The sequence below is a fragment of the Carassius auratus genome, chromosome 16 (genome assembly GCF_003368295.1).
Source record: "Carassius auratus strain Wakin chromosome 16, ASM336829v1, whole genome shotgun sequence".
NCBI classification, from domain to species: domain Eukaryota; kingdom Metazoa; phylum Chordata; class Actinopteri; order Cypriniformes; family Cyprinidae; genus Carassius; species Carassius auratus.
The window spans coordinates 4,240,850-4,260,348 of NC_039258.1; the positions used below are offsets into that span (position 1 = coordinate 4,240,850).

Here is a 19,499-nt window from a genome sequence, read left to right on the forward strand (position 1 = left end):
TTCATATGACTAATTTAGGTGCAGGCATCTCTGTGGGCAGCTCTGAGGCATCAGGACCCCCGTCTGCTGCTGCTTCAGGGCCTGTGAGAGAGAGAGACAGGTTAGACACACACACACTCAGAGACACACACACACACACACACACACACAGCCTGTCACTTTAAATGCTGGAGCTCTTTAAAGAAAGATAGATTCTGCTTGGCTGTCAATGTTTATATCCCTCATGTGCTGAAAAAAAACAAAAAAACATGATTGTTGTGTGTGTGTGTGCAGCAGCAGACTCATGCCCCCCCCGTGTGCTCCGGCTCCAGGCGACGGTCCGAGAGCTCAGAAAGCAGACGAGAAGACGCCGGCGCAGAGCCTTCTGGGTAAGACAGCCGCTCGCTCATAATCACTGTGAGGCTGCGGCGCTAGCTACAGGTAAAGCTGAAGCGTCTCGCTTCCTCAGGAAATGACACGCTTCAGCTTCTCCGCCCCTCATTGGTCAGATGTGTTGAGTGAAGCTCCTCCCCCGAGCGGTGATGTCATCAGGCGTGTGGCTGCCACACTAACATCCGTCTCTCTTGTGTTTTGTGTTCTCTCTCTCTCTCTCTGTGTTTTTTCCCTCTCTTTCATGTGTCCGGATCCTGCGGGGGTGGGGCCTCTTCCTCGACGCTGCCTCCTGATTGGACGCTCGTGATGACGTGCGGCTGTGTTTGATTAACTGTGCTGCTGTGGCGTGTTGTTTGTGTGTGTTTCTGGTCTCTCTCGTCAGAGCCGCAGGTGAAGCGTGTGCGGACGGGGCTCGTGGCGTACACCGGAGACTCCTCCGACGAAGAAGAGGATCACGGAGCCTCCAGAGCAGCCGGAGCCACAGGATGGACGTACCGCTTCCCATCATCAGCGCCCTCACGGCCCAAAACACAGACGCAGACACAGACCATGCCCTTCTGGATGGCACCGTAAACACACACACACACACACACTCATACTCATACACACACACACGCCTCCTAAAGACTGTCCTGTGGGATTATGGGAGGATGGAAGACTCTTCATCAGTTTGATTTCGAACCCTTCTGGATGGCACAGTAAACACACACACACACACACACACACACACTCACACACATGCGCCTCCTAAAGACTGTCCCGTGGGATTATGGGAGGATGGAAGACTCTTCATCAGTTTGATTTCTAATGTTGTTCTTCTGAGATGAATAAACTCATGCATTGCTCTCACACTGTTTCCTGTCTGTTCTCCTCCACACGTCCCTCAGCAGGAGGACTGGGGTCAGAAAGCTCTTCCAGAATCAGATAGTGTTCACTATGTTCACGAGATGTGCTCGTGTTCAACGCTGGTAAAGATGTGTTTGTCTTTTGAGAGATTCATTCAGGAATGAAACGAGTCATTCTTGAGTGAGTCACTGAATCACTCCATTCATAAGTTTAGTTGTCTAATATTTCTTCTTCAGAACTGAGAGAGAAACACAACCTCCATTAAAAGAATAAAGTCAGTTTATCCAGATCAGGAGGAGACCGATGATCTTTGTCCATTCAGCAGCAATTGTTTTTTACGCATTGTAACTGAACTATGAAGGTGTGTTCTGGTCATGATCATAAGTGATGTCCACTCGTCTGTTTCTCATCTGTTCTTCAATCACACTTCACTCTGTTCCACACGTCTGACAGGAATCAGTGAAATGGAACTCTTTCTAAAACGATGTTTAATCACAGATCTGTCATGATTTCACAGGAGCGCAGGTCAGTTCATGAAGGCTCAGGCAGGTTTGGACAGCTTTTTTCTTTTAATGAATGAAATCATTTAAAAACTGCATTTTGTATTAACTTGCACTATCTCTGTGTAATATTAGTTTGATGATCTGAATGCTTTGAGACAAATATGTAAAAAAAAAAAAAAAAAACAGGAAGGAAAAACCTTTTCATGTCTCTCTCTCTCTCTCTCTCTCTCTCTCTCTCTCTCTCTCTCTCTATTTAAATTAAACTAGTGCTGGGCAATGATTAATCATCCAAAATAAAAGATTTTGTTCACATAATATGTGTGTGTGTGCTGTGTATATTTATTATGTAAATACACCACATATATTTTGAAACTATTTACATGTATTTATATTCATATAATTTATATATATATATATAAATGCATGCATGTGTATGTGTTTATATAGACATAATACATTTACACAGCACACGCATATATATTATGTAAACAAAACCTTTATTTTGGATGATTAATCATTGCCCAGCACTAGTTTAAGTTTAGATTTGAGAGTATTTTAATATAATCATCAGGTATGTGCACAGTGAAGTATTTTTACTTTATTGAAGTATATTTAGTGTTGAGTGTTTTCTTTGGAAAACTTTTTTTTCAGTATATTACATCATAATGTCATACTTTTTACTGCACTGCACTTCATTAATAAGAGTTGCTGTTTACCTTTAATATTTAAGAACATTAAAATTACACTTTTACTTGAGTATAAGAAAGAAAGTACTAGATTTCTAATGTAATTAAGTATTAAATGATATTTAATATGAAACATTACCATCTTACGCTTTGGTGTGTTGTGAAGTGAACCTTTTCCAAAAAAAAATCATTGATGAAGTAGAGACGCTTGAGAAGTGAGAGTAGATCAGAGGACTGTTCTGATTCAGGGAGAACACGAGATTCATCCACACACACACACACACACACACAGGATGCTCAAAAGAAAAAATAACACACACACACACAGATGAACATCTGTAATGATCGAGTCTGGAGCTCACACAGAAGAGTATCATAATGTCGCGGGGTGAGACTTAGCGGTGGTCTCTAATTGGTTGACATCACTGAACTAATAGACATAATAATATATAATATAGATGAGTGATTTACATGAGTTCTGCATACATTATGCACTGTACAGCGTCACTCCCTCAGCGTCACGTGATGTCCGTTACATTTCTCAGCGCTGATCACTTCAGATTAATCGCTTCACACCTCAGTTTTGTGGTTTAATATAATCTTATATGTTAAAATCCTGTGTGATAATGGCAAATGTGTTTGTTTTGTGTTCTTTATTTGAAATGTGAAAGAGTGAAATTATAGAATTACATATTTTGTTTGAAAAAAATAAAATCTCATTTCACGTTTATTTCTAACATTTCCGAAATGCAGGATATTTTATTAATAGATCTTGATTGTTTTAATATTTGTTCATTTTGTGTTTAATATTTTTTATGTTTGGGAACATTATTCCGAGTCTCTTTAAATCCGCGTCCAATCAGCGCCATGGGCTCGAAATTTGAAAGGTGGAGCCTCACTGACTGCTGCTCACCTTCTCTCTCTCCCTGAGCGACAGCGGCATGAGACTCTGATCAAACACGAGTGAGTAACGAACTCTTTCATTCCTTTAATGACGCTCGAGTTTGTCAGTTTAAAAGGTATTTGTCGGTAAATGTGTCATGTGAAGCAGCTCTTCGTGTGTGTGTGTGTGTGTGTGTGTGTTTTGAGCCGCAGGCTGTTTGTGTCATTTGTTTTTGTCTTAGTTTGGCGTGTTAGGGGGGAGCCGTTAAACGTGGGTTCCTTCACAAAAAAAGGTTAAAAGCAAATGTTCTCCATAAAAGCTTATTAGCGTATGTGTTTGGTCTGCACCGCGCGAGCACGAGCTCTATGGTGCACGCGCATTTAAATGGGCGCGCAGTTTGAATCTGCAGGAGGGAAACCCGCTGAGCCTGTCACCATAGCAACAATAACCGACTCCTGTTGGAATTTCGAATGTAAAGCTAATTAACAAAACAATCTCCTAATTAGACACCGCTCTGAACAGCGGAGGATGCCAAATCCACAACTCTGAGGCTTTTTACACATCTCTGACAGAAACTTTCCACACTGGTATCTTTAATTCTCTGTTAAGTATCCTTTTATTATGTCTGGTAATCAGGTACAGAACGAGAACTAAATCATATAACGTTACTCTTACACCTGTATATTACTGCCATGGAAATTACTTTGACATACACATTATTTCCACAAAAATATATGCATTTATATATGAAATATACACTTGAGATTTTAATTCGGAATTCTAGTCAAGTCGCCTTTTATTTATGTAGCACTTTATTCGTTTACATTTAGTCATTCTGCAGAAGCTTTTATCCAAACCGACTTCGAACTGGAGAAAACATGAAGCGATTCTTAAAGAGACAAACACTGAGTCGATTAATCACAATCAGCGAGTTAGACTCGAACACTGACTCAAATTAATACATATTGTGAACTGAAAATAGAAGTGTAATTCTGAGAAGAAAAGCCTCAACTTCCCTTTAAGATCTAAACTAGAAATTGTGTGTGGGGGGGAAGGGTACCTTTTTTTTCCCCTTACAAATGTGAGTTTCGGTCTCATAATGGCATGTAACTTTTTTTTTTTTTTTTTTTTTTTTTTTTTTTTTACAATTGAGATGTCACCATTCTTTTTTTATTATTTGTTATCAAAAAGAAGCTTGACGTTCTTTTTTTTTTCTTGCAATTTTGATATAAAAACACAAAAGAAAAATACACTTTTGTAATTACGACTAATTAGCTATAAAAGTAAAACAAGCTGCTTTGAAACGATATGATTTGTGAAAAGCACTATAAAAAGCAACTTGAAATACATAAATGCTAATGAGGTTGTTTGATCTATTTGCATGTTTTCATCATATGATTTAGTGTTTGCTTTTTATATTGCTTAATGTTTACAACATTTCTTGTTTTTAAATGTGCTTTATAAATGAAATGAACTTGATTGTCCTGCTTGGCAGCACTCCTGGGTCTGTTGAGCGTTTTCTGAAGATAATGGAGGTGAAGTCTGGGAAACATCATCCCTATGGCTCCATGGACGTTAACGAGCCGAGGCGGGAAGCTGGTGTATCGTTAGCCTGGTGCGAGACTCCGAAGCTGATCAGGAAGGATGCATCGCTCCGCCGGCGCCTGCTCGTGTCTCGATCCTCGTCCGAAGATACGCCTGGAGACGTCTCCGGAGATCACGTGACCCGCGAGAGCTTCGACTCTCCAGATGTCAGCCCGACCGGGCCTTTGTCTTACAGCACTTTAAAAGTTGACGACTTTGTGTTTTCGTGTCGGAAGCGGCGTCTCCTGTTCTCCCAAGCCGTCACATCCACGCTGGAGTCCGGCCGGAGCGGCGCTCGTATGAGCCCCATGCCCTTCCAGAACCAGGTCCTCACTGAACCAGATCTGGACGAGAGCATCATAGCTGGTCTTTCCAGCTCACCGCAAACTGAGCACTTCACCCCGCTGACCTCGAAGGCCTTCCGGTCGCCCGTGAGAGCCGAAAAGCCAGTCCTGGACACGTCCTCGCTCACGTCCCCCTCCGAGGACAGCGGCTTCAGCTCATTGGGTCTGGATAAATCCCACGACTCCTCGGTGGACCACGACGGCTCTTTCCAGGAGCTGGTGCTGCCGGCGAGCTCGTGCGGGAAAGACAAGAGACGCTCGCGGCTGGAGAGACAGCGCAGACTGTCCACGCTCCGAGAGGGAGGCTCCCAGTCAGAGGACGGGCCCAAGAGCCAGCGGACGGCGCTTCGCACCAGTAAAGACGAGGTGTTTCTGGACGGGACGCCGCTGAGCGCTGCCACACTGATGATGCAGGAGCTGTCCCTGACTCCGGCGCTGCAGCTCGTCCACGCCATCAGCCGTCAGCAGACCAGTGTAGAGGAGCTGCTCCGAGACGGACCCGTCCAAACCAGCCTGCCGCTCTCCGGACTCATCGGACGCAAAATGGGCCTGGACCGGGTGGACGTGGTTGCAGAGCTGAGGATGAGAAACCTGAGACACGTGCTAGCCATTATCTTGAGTCTCCTGTCTGCAGCTGACCTCTACAGGTACGTGATGCAGGGCACATGTTCATGGCTTTGGTTAGGGCTGAATGATTCATCCAAAAGAAATCACGATCAGTCCTGTGCGTCTGTCAGCGAAGCAGGGTTCTGTGATCCTGATGTGGTATTTTCAGACGGAGCAGCATTTACCACACAGAGCTCTTGGTTCACCGAGAAGATACGCAAACAGCTGACATTATCTCAAAACGATATCTTCGTTTTTATTATCACATGATTATATTTTATGCAATTATGAACGTGATTTTGTGTAGTTTGAGTGAGCTCTGGCTCTGTGTAGTAAATGCTTCCCCGTCTGAAAGCAGCTGATAGAGATCGACTGATAATCACAGAACCGCTTTACTGACGAGATGTGAATGCGAAACACATTTAGTGTTATTAGACTGTAGTGTGGCTTTTGATAACGTTTTGATCTCTGGATTGGAGCGCCATGCTGGAGTCCGAGCGACGGTCCTTCAGTGATTGAAGACCTGTTTAATTAACAGAAGTTTTGCAGTTAGATTTGGTGAATGTGTGTCATCTTCAGCTCCACTTACCTGTGGAGTTCCTCAAGGGTCCATTCTGTCTCCCCTTCTGTTGTCTTTGTATATGCTTCCTTTAGGATCCATTTTTGGTGTTTCTTTTCATTGTTAAGCTCACGACACAGATTTATATGGCATTTCATAATGACAAGAAAGCTCGGACTCTGTTAAACTGCTCAAGGGATGTAAAAAGCTGGATGGATGTAACATTTCTGAAATCTAATGATAAAACGGATTATTTTATTTGGACAAACTGAAAATTGGCTTCCGTAAATGTAATTTCTGGCTAAAGTAAAGACCTTTCTTTCCGTTAATGACCTCGAGAAGCTCATCCATGCCTTCATTTGTCATGACTGGATTATTGTAATACTCTGTATGTGTTTAAGAGTAAACCACACAGTTTTGGATCTGACAGGAACACACAAACATCAACATAATACACTGATTTAGTTTTCTCTCAAATGGTTGACTGTTTGTTTCAGAATAGAATACAAACATGTAGTGTTTCTTAAATCCTTAAACTGCAGCATATCTTGATGCTTTAGTGAAGCGTCACACTTCTGCTCGCTGCTTTCTGCTCCATTATCTCTAGTTTTAAATCATTATTAAAAACTTATCTATTAACTCCTTTTAATTTCTCTGGGGGCTGTGTTTTATGTTGAAAAAAATGCAGAAAAAGAAATGTAATACAACAAATAAGCCCTAATATTAACTAATCGTATCTCTAGCATAATAATAATAATTGTCTCGCTATTGTCAAAAGCAACAGGTGATATCGCACTATCGTTGATGCATGATACAATCACACAACCTTAGGACTTATAATGTTAATAAAGCTTTTTTCACAAAGAAACAGATAAATATGTGGAAAAATTATAATTTTCAACCCTTGTTCTGTTTTAAGGCTCGTCAGTATATGATTGGCTAACTTCATTGCAAAGGAAAGAGTATCTGTAAAAAGAGTGTTTTGAAAACCTGAACCAAATAAAGTTACTTCCAGGCGGAGCACTGTGAAATGCTTTAGCTACAGGTCAGATCTAGTTCTGCTTCATCTTTCAACAAACGTGACCCTGGAGCACTAAACCAGTCCTAAGTGTGAACGCTCTTCTGAGTGATCAAGTGTTAGCCGCTAGCGAGGGAGCGCTGGTGGGAGGAGCTTGTGGTCAGAAGACCACTATTCGTCTGTCTTGCTCTGGAGGCGTGTTTATGCAAATGACTGATAGCTGATGTCACCTTGTCCCTCGGATCCAAAACGTACCGTCTTCAGAGCTTAATTAATGCTTTGTTTATAAACAGGAAGCTGTTTTTAAGGATGTTAAAGTTACAATGACCTCTTGTATGCCAAAAGCTCAACGCAAATGAGATTTTTCATGTCATGTCCCTTTAAGTTTACCTCTGTGTGATGGATCTCAGGTTTGGCCAGGTGTCTGACGACTGGAACGACGTGATCTCAGAAGATAAGAGAGCTGCTCACAGGAGAAGAAGCCACATCAGAGAGCTGAAGATCACACTGGAGGTGACGTCTAACTCTGATTATAGTCTGTGTGCTGTGAGCAGTGTGTGATGAGCAGCTCTGTGTTCGTCTGTAGGGTGGCAGACCGGCTCATGTTCCCGATGCAGACACCAGGTCAGCGCTGGCGTGCCGGTCAGCTCTGGGCAGTGTACAGGCTCAGGCTCGGACGCCCCACACACACACGCCGCGCACTCTGACCCCGAGCAGCGGCCGGCCGTGCAGCTCCAAACGCATGCAGTTCCTGCAGGTGACTGATCAAGGCCCAGACGTATGGCAAAGCAATGTTTGTCCTTGTCTTCTGAGTTTATATAGAATTAGTCTTCCATGGCAGAATACGTTTAAATCACCATGAACCGTTACAACCCCCTCAATACCATGGTAAAAATATAACTGTGGTTTCTAGATATTAGTATGAAAAACAGTAGTTGAAAAACATTTAGTATTGGTTAAATACACACATACTGTAGCTTAACCTCCAAAATACTGTAATTATACTCCATTAAGACTTTAATACATTCAGTCGTCTACATTAATATAGTAAACAGTAAATCTGTGGGAAATGATTGAAAAGCCTTCTGACGGAGGATAAACGTGTCACGCTTCAAACAGTCGTGCTTCATTCCACTTTTGGCACAAACATCATATCGAACATTTATCAAACTGTTCAAATAGTTTTATTGAGGAAAGTTATGAATACTGATGGTCATGGACGCGGTGTCTCATCAGCCTTCTCTTAAAGAGACCGTTCACCATCATTAATCACTCGTCCTCATGTCGTTCATCTCCAGAACACAAATGAAGATATTTGTGATGAACTCGAGCTCTCTGAGCCTTCATAGACCGAAGGATCCTAACACGAGGACATTAAAATAATCCATGTGTCCACAGCAGCTCAACCCTAATATCACAAAGCTCAGAGAATACTTCTTGTGTGCAAAGAAAACAAAAAAATACTTTATTCCACAATTTGTCTCCTCCTCCGCGTCGCCCTGTAGTGCTGTTTTGTAGAGTATCGTGTGTGTGTGTGTGTGTGTGTGTGTGCTCACTGCTGTCTGTGTCTCAGGCGGCCGAGACTCTGCTGAGTGACGAGTATCTGAAGCCGTGTCCCCGCTGTCAGCATCCGGCTCGCTGTCACGCCCTGCGGGGCGAGGGTCTCTGCAGCTGGAGCGACTGCAGCTTCCTCTTCTGTACGGCCTGCTCCTGCGCGCTCCACGGATCCAGAGACTGTGCTCACCTGTCTGCCAAACGCCGGAGCAAGAGAGACGTGCTGCCCGGGAGCGCACAGAGCAAACGCAACGTCCGGCGGCTCTGACTGTGTGTGTGTGTGTGTGTGTGTGTGTGTGTGTGTGTGTGTGTTTATGAACTTCTCATGAGTTTTGCACTTGTGTACAGCAATCATCTCGGTCCTGTGTATATGCATGTTTGTACATATTGCTCTTTACATGCTTGTTTTTATACATTGTTTTAAATAAAGCCCTTTTTTTACCTATAATAAGTGAACCCTGTCATCTATTGATGAGGAATGAGCAGAAGAGAGATCCCTGGAGTGGGTTTATGTTAACTTGTACATAAACAATGCATTGGTACACAGTGGAAAACAACACATTATTTTTTTTGTTTTTAACCACTGGTCTTCAGTCGGGACTTTGTTTTAAATGTTACTAGTATGAAGAGGTGGGTAGATTAATTACAAATTATAATCTGTTATTGATTCCAAATTACATGACAAAAATTGTAGTTCGTAACAGTCCATCAAGTTACACAAATTAGGTAATGTAATCAGATTATTTTTAGATTAAATGTAGCTGGAACGGTCAGGTCGGGAAGAGCGAATAGATGAGTTTTTGTAAGAAAAAATCAGTTTTTAAAACATTACAAACACTTCTTGTCCCTTCTGCTGACTCATACGAGCAGGCCGCTCCGGAGGATGAAGTTTGATTAGAGACGAACACCGAGGAGACTCAACACCAGTCAAGAAATAGAAGTACAAAAGGAGGATTTGTAAAGAAAAATGTCAGGATTTCGATATAAACCAATGTCCTCCATCATCCTCAGAAGCAGATTGCTCGTGTGATGGCAGAAGTGAGAAAAAAAGTATTTATAATTTTTTTTTTTTTTTCAGAAACCTCTATTTGCTACAGGAGTCCTTTATTCTCCCCTGGAGCCGTGTGAGGCATGTTTTATTACGGATGGACGCGCTTTGTTAGACTTCTTTTGGACGGTTGAACAAAAACGCAAACCTACTCCCATTCTAACGCTTCGAAGAGACAGAATAACTTTTAATGTACGTCTGGATTCGTCTGAAAGAAGAAAGTCATATACACAAAGGATGCTTTGATGCTGAACTAACCCTTGATGTCCTCCTCTGCTCCTCGTGTCAGAGATCAGTTGTTGTCCTGTAGGTGGCGCAGAGGCAGGAGGTGTGTAACACACACACACACACACACACACACACACACACAGGTAATACACCCGTCACACACCTGCTGCTGCTGTTTGAACAGGTCTGGCCTGTGTATAGTGTACACTCTCTCTCCCTCGATGTACACACGAGATGTGATTTCTCTGTCACTGGTGAACACTAAACACAGCTCACTGCAAGAGTTTGAGTTCATCATCATTTATATTGCAATTAGACATGTGCTGGTATGAATACCATTTATCACGATGATGAAAATGAACGATATTGTTATTGTGGGCACTTAGAAATATCTGTCAATAAATAATTATTTCAAATTGTTTAAGGCATTTTAAGAATATTTGATAAAAGCATTAGAAATTATTCGCAACATGAAAATGTTATGCCATCACTTGCCTAATTGCAAAACTATAATCCTGCATTGCTAGAGACCCAATTCTAGTTCATCAGATAATTCAGAATTAAGGGATGAATCAAACGGTAATTCATTCCTGAAAATCAGTAATACTAATACAGAATTGAATAAGAGTGGCGTTTGGATGAATCTCTAAATATATGCTGTGCACTAGGGCTGTCACTTTTAGTTCGAAAATCGATTACACAATCGATCGGACCAACCAAAAAAAGTTTCGAAAATGAAAATAGGGAATCGATTTTAACCAAATATGTACAATTTTAATTAATTTTAAAAGAATTAAACAATTAAAAAATATAGATGTAAAAAAACTCACAATCAAGCAGAAAAAGAAAATAAAGAATTCCGACAGTGCAGTATGCGTTGCGAAAGCTAGACAGAAAATACCAGCAATTTTACGCTCCTATAAGACCCAGTGAAAGCGACCTCTTATGCTGCTTTCACACCAATCCGTCTGGCGCGGATGATTTCAATGTTAAGTCAATGTAAAGACGCGTTCACGTGCGTCTGGAGGTCTCGGGCGCGGTAGACGCGAATTCGCCTCATTCTCGCATCTAGTTACAGGAGATTCTGCAATCGATTTTTGAACTAAAAGTGACAGCCCTAATCATTATTTAAAATAATCTTGGAGATTTTTGAATTGCCTAAATCATAAAGGGAGCCAGGTTGAAGCCTGCAGTAATGTTTTCTTTTGTTATGGCAGTCGTCCCCTCTCTATATTTTTTGAGAATGTTGCACCCCTGTTGCTGTTTGTTATTCTGCACAAAACTTAATGCTAGTAAATAAGAAATATTGCTGACTTGTCCGTTTCCAGCGCTCTCTTTACATTTGTCCGTTAGATTGTCTTTTTTTTTTTTGACATGGAAAATCGATTTTACAATCAATTCAATGAACACTTATGTATTAAAAATCAAAAATGATTTTTTCACAAAAGTGACAGCCCTACTGTGCACTTTCCTCTCAATAAGAAATAAATACAGAAAAAACTGATAGCGTTGAGAAAGCAGCAGTTAAGAAAGCATCTGATTTACAGCGATGTGGATGTTTGCTCAGTACTCCTGTAAAGTCCTGTCGCGTCACGTTTATTTCTGTTGTACTTTATGCAGTAGATGGCTTTAAATCAAGAAGCTTTACAGCATTAAACATAAAAAAACAGTCACCGTGCTTTCAGTTAGAATTACTACTTGATTTTCTGTCATAAAGCAGCTCTGGGGGAAACATTATTTAATTACGATAGTTTGGTTTGCAGAGATCAAAGCTTGATCTAGCTCAGGACTGTTTTGTTTATCATAACCTTTTAAGGCATTTTAAGAGAGATTTTGTTGTGAATAAATTAGTTTATCAAAAAAAGCATTTTAACACTTAGCTTAATTTGTTTCTTATCCATTTGACTTTCTAAAAGAGGTTTGGCAGAATGGTGTCATTCAGTAACTTCATATTGCTAATTAATTGGTGTTTAAGAGTTTCTCTGAAGATGAGTAATGATCCAGTGATAGTAGTCTACAATACGGTGTCTGTTTCTGTAAAGTGAGACAGTTCCAACTTTGCAAGGACAGTCTGGTGTTTCTGACTCACAGTCTGTAAGTACGTTTACATATTTGAAGAATGTGCCACTGATGATTCAAACGTGAGTTTTAAGCAGTGTAGGGTGCTTGTTGTTTGTCCGATCACAAATACAGACATGGTTTTGTTTACGCAGCGTGATATGCAGCACAATGTATAAAAAGACAGTATAAGTCATTATAATCAGTAATTATGTCCCCACGGGATGCAATAAATGGTTCATTTGTAATGGGTTTTATGTGTGTATCAGTGTTCTGCCCGGGACACACATCACAGTACGGTGAGGGGTGTAACATTTCTGTCACGCACTTGAGGCATTCGGCCAATCACAATGCACTGGACAGCTGGCCAATCAGAGCACACCTCGCTTTTCAGAACGATGAGCTTTGTAATAATTGACGTGTTTCAGAAAGGCAGGGCACACAGGATAAACAAGTTTTTTTTTTTTACCTTTAACCGCATAAACATTGCATTACACCAAATAATGTACTTTTAAAGCAATGTCATATGAGCCCTTTAAAGCACGAGTCATTTCGTCATGTTTTTTCTTTAGGCAAGTATTCAAATATTCAAACTAGTTTATTAAAAAGTCATAATAACAACACTTAAACAGATATGCATTCAAAATGAACCTTTTCTGAACTCAGTTAGTCGGTCACTCAGTCACACACACCGAGCGTGAGTGTGGTCCTCTGTTCCTCCTGCGGGGGGCGCTCCGTCTACGGCTCGTCCTGCTGGATCCCACTGGTGCACGTCAGTTTAGATGCCAGCGCTCCATATTTACTGTCATCTGACTGCGACTGCACCTTATCTGTACCACTTTTGCCTGAAAGACACAGTCCCATTATATCCTGAGTGTATACGGTTTGATCACTGTTGGGCGTTATTGGGATACCTGGAATCTGGCTCATTGAAATAAACACACGGTCCATCTTGATCCTGGGACGAGCTCTCGCGATTAGAAACACTCCAGTAAATGCCAGTAGACACCTGAGTGACACACACACACATCTTAAACCGCAAACACACAGGCATAGTTGTTATTCTTATATACTACAATAATCTTTGAGAAACACTCACCCGATCACAAACATGATGCCGTGTATCAAAGATAAACCATAAAATTCTTCATAAAATAAAATGCCTAGAAATACAAACATATTCTATTAAGCAATTTTGTGTTTCCAGGAAGGAAAAGCACCTAGTCTCTGTTCAGTGAAACACATTTAAACCGACTGACCAGCAGCAACGGCGCTCGCGGTGAAGAAAACGTAATTGATGGGCACGATCTCTGTGGCGTCGAACATCTTCATGGCCTCGTTCAGAAACCTGAGCAAATGGAGAGAAATGAGCAGGATTCTCCTGAGCACTATAAGTGAGAAGCTCGTGTCAGTGAAGGGTCAGACGCACTTGATCTGAAAGGCACAGGAGATGACCATGATGATGAACATGATGTAGAAGATGGGATAGGTGAGCTGCAGGTGACTTCCACGGATCGTCTCTGTGATCATTCCTGAAACCGCTTTCACCGAGATCACCGTCACCGAAGCTGCAATAAATCCGCTGTTTACTGATCTATTCTTCATGACGGTTATGAATCCTCACTGAGACAAGAATCTGTTCTTACCGAGTAACGCCACCAAGATCATCATGATAACGATGTGTTTTATGTTCCTGCACTTGTACAAATACATCAGGATAGCGAAGAGAATCATTTCAAACATCTGCAGAGAGACAGATAAAAGATTCAGAAGAACCACATCATTTATATGAACTGATGTTCAGTCTGTCTTGATTTCGTGATTTCACCTTGTGTTTGTGGATCTCTAGGTGTAAAATGTGATCAGCTGTACTGTACCTTGGTGGAGACTGAACAGACTTACAAAGTAAATGAGGAAGGTCCAGCTGACCAGCGAGCGCTCCACCATGTTGGCCGTGACGTGAGGCGATGAGTGAGGGGCGAAGGTCACCAGGAAGTAGGTGCCGGTCAGCGCTAAAGCACCTCCTGCCAACAAAACATCTTCATTACAAGAACACTGAGGAAAGCTGAATGAAACGTGTTCATGTTACATGATGATCGGAGGGAGTTTGTGGATGTGTGGTGTCTCGTTTCTCTTCAGCAGACGCTCAAGACCCGTGCTTTTATATCACACTGAACTGATTCAGTCTGGATCCACTGAGCTTTAGTCATCAACAACAACAAATATGAACTGAACTAATAATAATCTCATGATTTCTGGAGGAATGATTTCATATACAGTATGTGACCCTGGAGCAAAACCAAAAATCACTAGGATACGAAGTAAAGATCATGATCCATAAAGATATTTTGTAAATTTTCTACAGTAAATATATAAAAACGTAATGTTTGATTAGTAATATGCATTGGTAAGAACTTCATTTGAACAACTTTAAAGATGATTTTCTCAATATTTAGATGTTTTTGCTCCCTCAGATTCCAGATTTTCTAATAGTTGTATCTCAGACAAATATTGTCCTCCTCACAAACCACACATCACTGAGAGATCATTTATTCAGCTTCAGATATGTGCTCTACTAAAGATATCATCCCTGTAGCTCAACGCTAACTGGACAAACTGGTGATTTCACAGACTTTCCCCAGTCTTGCTTTATATGTATATCTAATATATTGAATTTAATTATTTTTCAATGCAACAAGATAAGACTAGGAAACGTTTTGCAAGAACTTCAATATAAGACGTAAGAAGCACTCTAATCTCACCGAGGATGTCTGAAGCACGTAACGTCTCCTTGAGGAACACCACAGAAATGACGGCACTCGCTGAAAGAGAGAAACAGAACCAACTTTACATATGAACATCAGAACTGCATCCTTCAGACCTGCGATGAACTGAGCCGTGTTTTAATGGACGAAGGGAAGATGTTACCGATGACAGACACAGAGCCGAGAGGAGCGATGAGCGATGCTGGAGCAAATCCATACGCAGCGAAGTTCCCCAGCTCCCCCAAACCCATCAGCAGGATCCCGCACCACCACAGACGGCTGGTGTAGTACGGCTTCGTCCCTCGCTGAGACTGACGCACATGTGTGTATTTCTGCACAAACACCAGCCACACTACCACAGTTTAGCAGAGACGACCTCTAAACATCAAACACACAGGGCACCAGAGCACTGACAGAGCATTTGTGTGTTCACCTGGATATTCAAGGAGATGCTGATGAGAAAGTTTCCACATACTGCGATGCAGATCCCCACGATATAAACCTACAAACACAAAACATCATCTTAGGAACGCGAACATGAGTAACATCCAGAAAAGTGCATTGTGTGCTAAAGTAAAACTCAGAACTAAATTCTCAGGTGAAGTTGCTACAGATTAGGGTTAAAATTCAGATTAGAGCTCGCTGTCGCTGTAGTGTAGTCTCAGATTAGAGGTTAAAGTAGCTATAGTTTGAGTTTAATTTCAGATCAGAGGTTGTAGCTGCGGAAGTTTTGGTTTAGTTTCAGATTAGATGTAGATTGAGTTACATTTTAGATTAGACATTGCGGTTATTGTAGTCGTAGTTTAGTCTCAGATTAGAGGTCGCAATTGCTGTTTATTGAGTTAAGTTTTAAATTAGAGTCCACGGTTTCTGTAGTTGTAGTTTAGTTTCAGATTAAAACCCCGTTTCACAGACAGGGTTTAGACTAAACCAGGATTAGGCCATGGTTCATTTTGGACATTTAAAGCTGCTGTAGGTAACTTTTGACGCTCTAGCGGTTAATAAACAGAACTGCTTGCGTCTTGCGGAAGAACATCGTAGCCGGAACTACTTCTCTCTGTTTATGTCTATGAAGAATCACAAAGGTACTGGGTTACTCCGCCGCGGTATCCCCGAAGCAATCTAAAATAGTCCGAATATAAACACTTATTATAGGTGTACCCTAGTGATTCAGGACAAGCTGAAAACACGGTTTGGAAAATGGATTCATGGTGTACTCGCTTATTATATACATTTTTCTACATATTGAACACAAACAAAGTTACGGAGCGCAGCTCTGATTGGTTGTTTCTTACCGGGAGTGATGTATTTCTGCAAATGGCAATAGGACACTGGGAGGAGCCAGAGGAGCTTGATTTATTCACAGATTATCTGTCTCATATTCTACTGTCAGGACATAATGACAGGTTTAACAAATATGTAAAAAATATTTTTTTTACAAAAGTTCCCTACAGCACCTTTAAGTTATTTTATTAACATGTGCCTTAGAAAAAAAATAAAAAATACTGGTTTGCATCTTGAGACAAAAAAAGCACTGATATATATTTTAATATCAATTAGTGCAAGTTTATGTCAGATAAAAGAGCTCAGATTTACACTTTAGTCTGGGACTAAACTCAAGCCTTGTCTGTGAAACTGGGAGTAGAGTTTAATCGCAGTTTAGTTTCGGATTAGAAGTTAGGGTTAGGGTTAGGGTGGCTGTAGATTGCGTTTAGTTTCAGATAATAGGTTTCCTTTTTTAAGTTATATTTGTACCTCCATTCTGGATCTTCACCTGTCGTTCCCACAAGGCATGTACAGAGAGTGGATAACCACATTCACAAACACACTGCACCGCTAGAAAATGAAAACATCATCAGATACAGATTCAGATCGTCATGTTCATCTCTCTGACATTCGGCTGCTGTTCAGAGTCTGTTTTACCATCGGTGTACATTACAGATCAGACACTGCTTACACATGACATACAACCATGATCTGAGTCAGAAAGAAAAGAACTTATTATGAATATTAACAGTAATATCTTCAACAAAACAAATATGAGCAGAAATACATACGTTTTCTCCGGTACAGGGATGAGAGGCAGTGCTGGGACTTTCTGTGTGTGTGTGTGTGTGTGTGTGTTCATGCTTAGGGACTCTTTGTGCAGGGCAGGACAATAGTGTTCTGTGAGTGTGTGTGAGCTGCAGGCGGAGGCAGTCTGTGCTGGATGGACAGTAGATCTATTATCTTACATCACAGCACTTTCTTGCATGCTAACACTGAGAATGTGTGTTTAAATGTGTTATTGTAAGGTTTACAGTAACACAAGTGGCCTCCGAAACGTAAACAATTAAAATGGACAACATAGTGTAGCGATAATCAAAATGGCTTTTTATCATGTAAAAGATACAGAAAAGAAAAGCAGATTTTTCTGTATATTCTGTATATTGAGTATCTCTCGATCCCACATCCCTCTGATGAGACTACATGTGAACATCTCATCTCTTCACTCTCTTCCCTCAGAGTAAGAGCAGCGTCACTAACGAGCAGCAGGACGCTGTCTCCCTCTGCTGGTGAGGAGATGCAGCGCAGATGTGAACAGGTCAGAGCTGTGTATCAACAGGATCAGTCACAGTTTAACCATTTAAACTGATTAACTGGAAAAGATGAGTGCAAAGCTGTGGCTAAACTATATAAACCAATGGATGGAGTCACATCAGTCCTAATCACTAGCATTAGCAGTGATGGTTTTACTTGAATGCCAAAATTAAACATTTCCATTAATCAACATAAATGAACATTGATTTCTCTTCTGTTTTGATGTATTTCTAATTGAAACTGAAGAACTGAACTATTTTTATAAATTGTCTGAAAGCCTTTAGTTTGTCCCAGTCAGATAAACCCATATTTGTTAGTGTGGATGAAAGCAGTAAAGACACTTTCACAGTAATAAATTAATTTTTCATACATTTCATGCATTTTTATTTCAGAACTAGGATTTACACATTCTTGGAACACCTGGATTATATGAGGTAATATGAAAAGTGTTGTATTGTGATATAGAAATTGCTAAAATAATAAAAAGTCATGCAAACTTCTGTAATGAAGTGCAAGTAAGTCGATATTTTGCAGAACAACAGCAACTGTACATTTAAAATGTGAATCAGAAGTTAGAGTTAGGAGGATTCTGATTGTTAATTAATCAGAGTATATAAGCAGCTGCTTACGACATCCCTCAACCAGCCAAAAACATGGACATGACATCATACTGCCACGAACTTTGACCCTCAACACACTGTTGTTTTATCCCTAAAAGATGAGACACACACAGTGAGCTGATGGGTCCCCTGATGCAGCTCCGCCTGGAGGCCCTGCTGGGAGAACAGCCACAGCTGGTCGATGGTAAGCAGGTGTGTGTGTGTGTGTGTGTGTGTGTGTGTGTGTGAGTGAGTGTGTGTGTGTGTGTGTGTGTGTGTGAGTGAGTGAGTGAGAGACCTGTAAACTCAATTACTGCTGAAAAATAGATTACCACATCAGGCACTCATCTGAAGCCGTCACGTCTGCCCGGTGGACGAGCATGTTCTCACGATTTCTGCCAGCAAAAATGTGAACATTTAAGCAGCTAGAATGGATGAATCCAATATTGTTAGTAATGTTTAAGTCAGATATAGTGCTGATAGTGATGTAGTAAAAGATGTATGTGAACTGACTCTGATCATGTGTGTTGTTGAGCTGAGTGATCAGATGTAGAACAGATCTCCGTTAATGATCTGAAGGACGTCGTGTTTGCTCAGTTCAGTCATTCAGATGATTAGTTCCCTCAAACATCATCGTTCTGTCATCATTTCTTCAGTGGAACACAGAAGATGTGTGTGATGTTCATCTGACTGATCATATACTGCAGAGATCCTCAGCTCCCCACATTCGACACAGAGCGTCGTGTTCTCTAACGCTCCGAACCGCGGCCGTGACTTCAGCCTCATCCCACCGAACGTCGACTGCTCGCACGTCTTCCAGAAACATTTCCACAAAGTGATTTTTAAGCATACGTGTTTTCGTTTTACCTTGGCCAAAATATTGCCATGTTTGAGTATCCGATGGTCAGGAAGTCGTAAGATGTGTCCGGCGAAACAAAAACGGCGTTCGTTGCCTGAAGTGGAAAGGGGCGTTGTGTGCACCAAACGGTTCTATGTGTGACCCTGGTCCCAGTAAATGATCTTGAGGATGGGTCGCAAACAATGGAGGTGGAAAACGTCCAGCTTTCGATGATTTCAGTCATCTTCAGGTCTCTCATAAGTCGCTATCAGCACAATAATCGTAGCCAGGAGTCGCAGTTAAAGGGTTAGTTCACTCAAAAATTTTAATTAGCCCATAAATTACATAATTTTTTTGGGAACTGCTTAGGTTGCCCAGCATGTTTTGAGCAAATCCATCAGGGCATCAACAAGGCACTGGTCAGCAGA

General features: G+C 41.3%; 3 protein-coding genes across 9 annotated transcripts in view; 2 read left to right on the top strand and 1 right to left on the bottom strand.

Annotated features, from left to right (window-relative positions):
* LOC113115827 (KH homology domain-containing protein 4-like) overlaps positions 1–1,221 on the top strand; it is a 10,028-nt gene extending 8,807 nt beyond the window's left edge. For 2 of the 7 annotated variants that reach the window (XM_026283464.1, XM_026283465.1), the window contains exons 12-14: positions 1–100; positions 274–368; positions 755–1,221. The exon at positions 1–100 is cut by the window's left edge and continues 10 nt beyond it. In XM_026283464.1, coding sequence (XP_026139249.1) covers positions 1–100; positions 274–368; positions 755–945 — 386 coding nt within the window. In that variant the 3' untranslated portion in view covers positions 946–1,221. Of the gene's footprint in view, positions 101–273; positions 432–754 lie in introns of those variants that run through there. The other 5 variants (XR_003293947.1, XM_026283466.1, XR_003293946.1 and 2 more) reach the window with 5 other exon arrangements.
* A 2,066-nt stretch (positions 1,222–3,287) lies between these two features.
* fbxo43 (F-box protein 43) lies at positions 3,288–9,403 on the top strand. Its single transcript, XM_026283470.1, has 5 exons — positions 3,288–3,370; positions 4,786–5,865; positions 7,812–7,914; positions 7,988–8,158; positions 8,975–9,403. Exons 2-5 carry the CDS (start codon positions 4,820–4,822, stop codon positions 9,221–9,223), a joined length of 1,569 nt encoding a protein of 522 aa, XP_026139255.1. The 5' UTR covers positions 3,288–3,370; positions 4,786–4,819; the 3' UTR covers positions 9,224–9,403.
* Positions 9,404–12,832: 3,429 nt separating this feature from the next.
* LOC113115829 (NIPA-like protein 2) lies at positions 12,833–17,520 on the bottom strand. The gene is made up of 12 exons (XM_026283471.1): positions 17,112–17,520; positions 16,810–16,890; positions 15,488–15,556; positions 15,218–15,386; positions 15,052–15,111; positions 14,192–14,313; positions 13,936–14,032; positions 13,719–13,857; positions 13,549–13,637; positions 13,389–13,452; positions 13,204–13,298; positions 12,833–13,134 (listed from the first exon to the last, which is right to left on the bottom strand). The coding sequence occupies exons 2-12, from the start codon at positions 16,813–16,815 to the stop codon at positions 13,028–13,030; spliced, it is 1,017 nt and encodes a 338-aa protein (XP_026139256.1). The 5' UTR covers positions 16,816–16,890; positions 17,112–17,520; the 3' UTR covers positions 12,833–13,027.
* Positions 17,521–19,499: the final 1,979 nt, after the last annotated feature.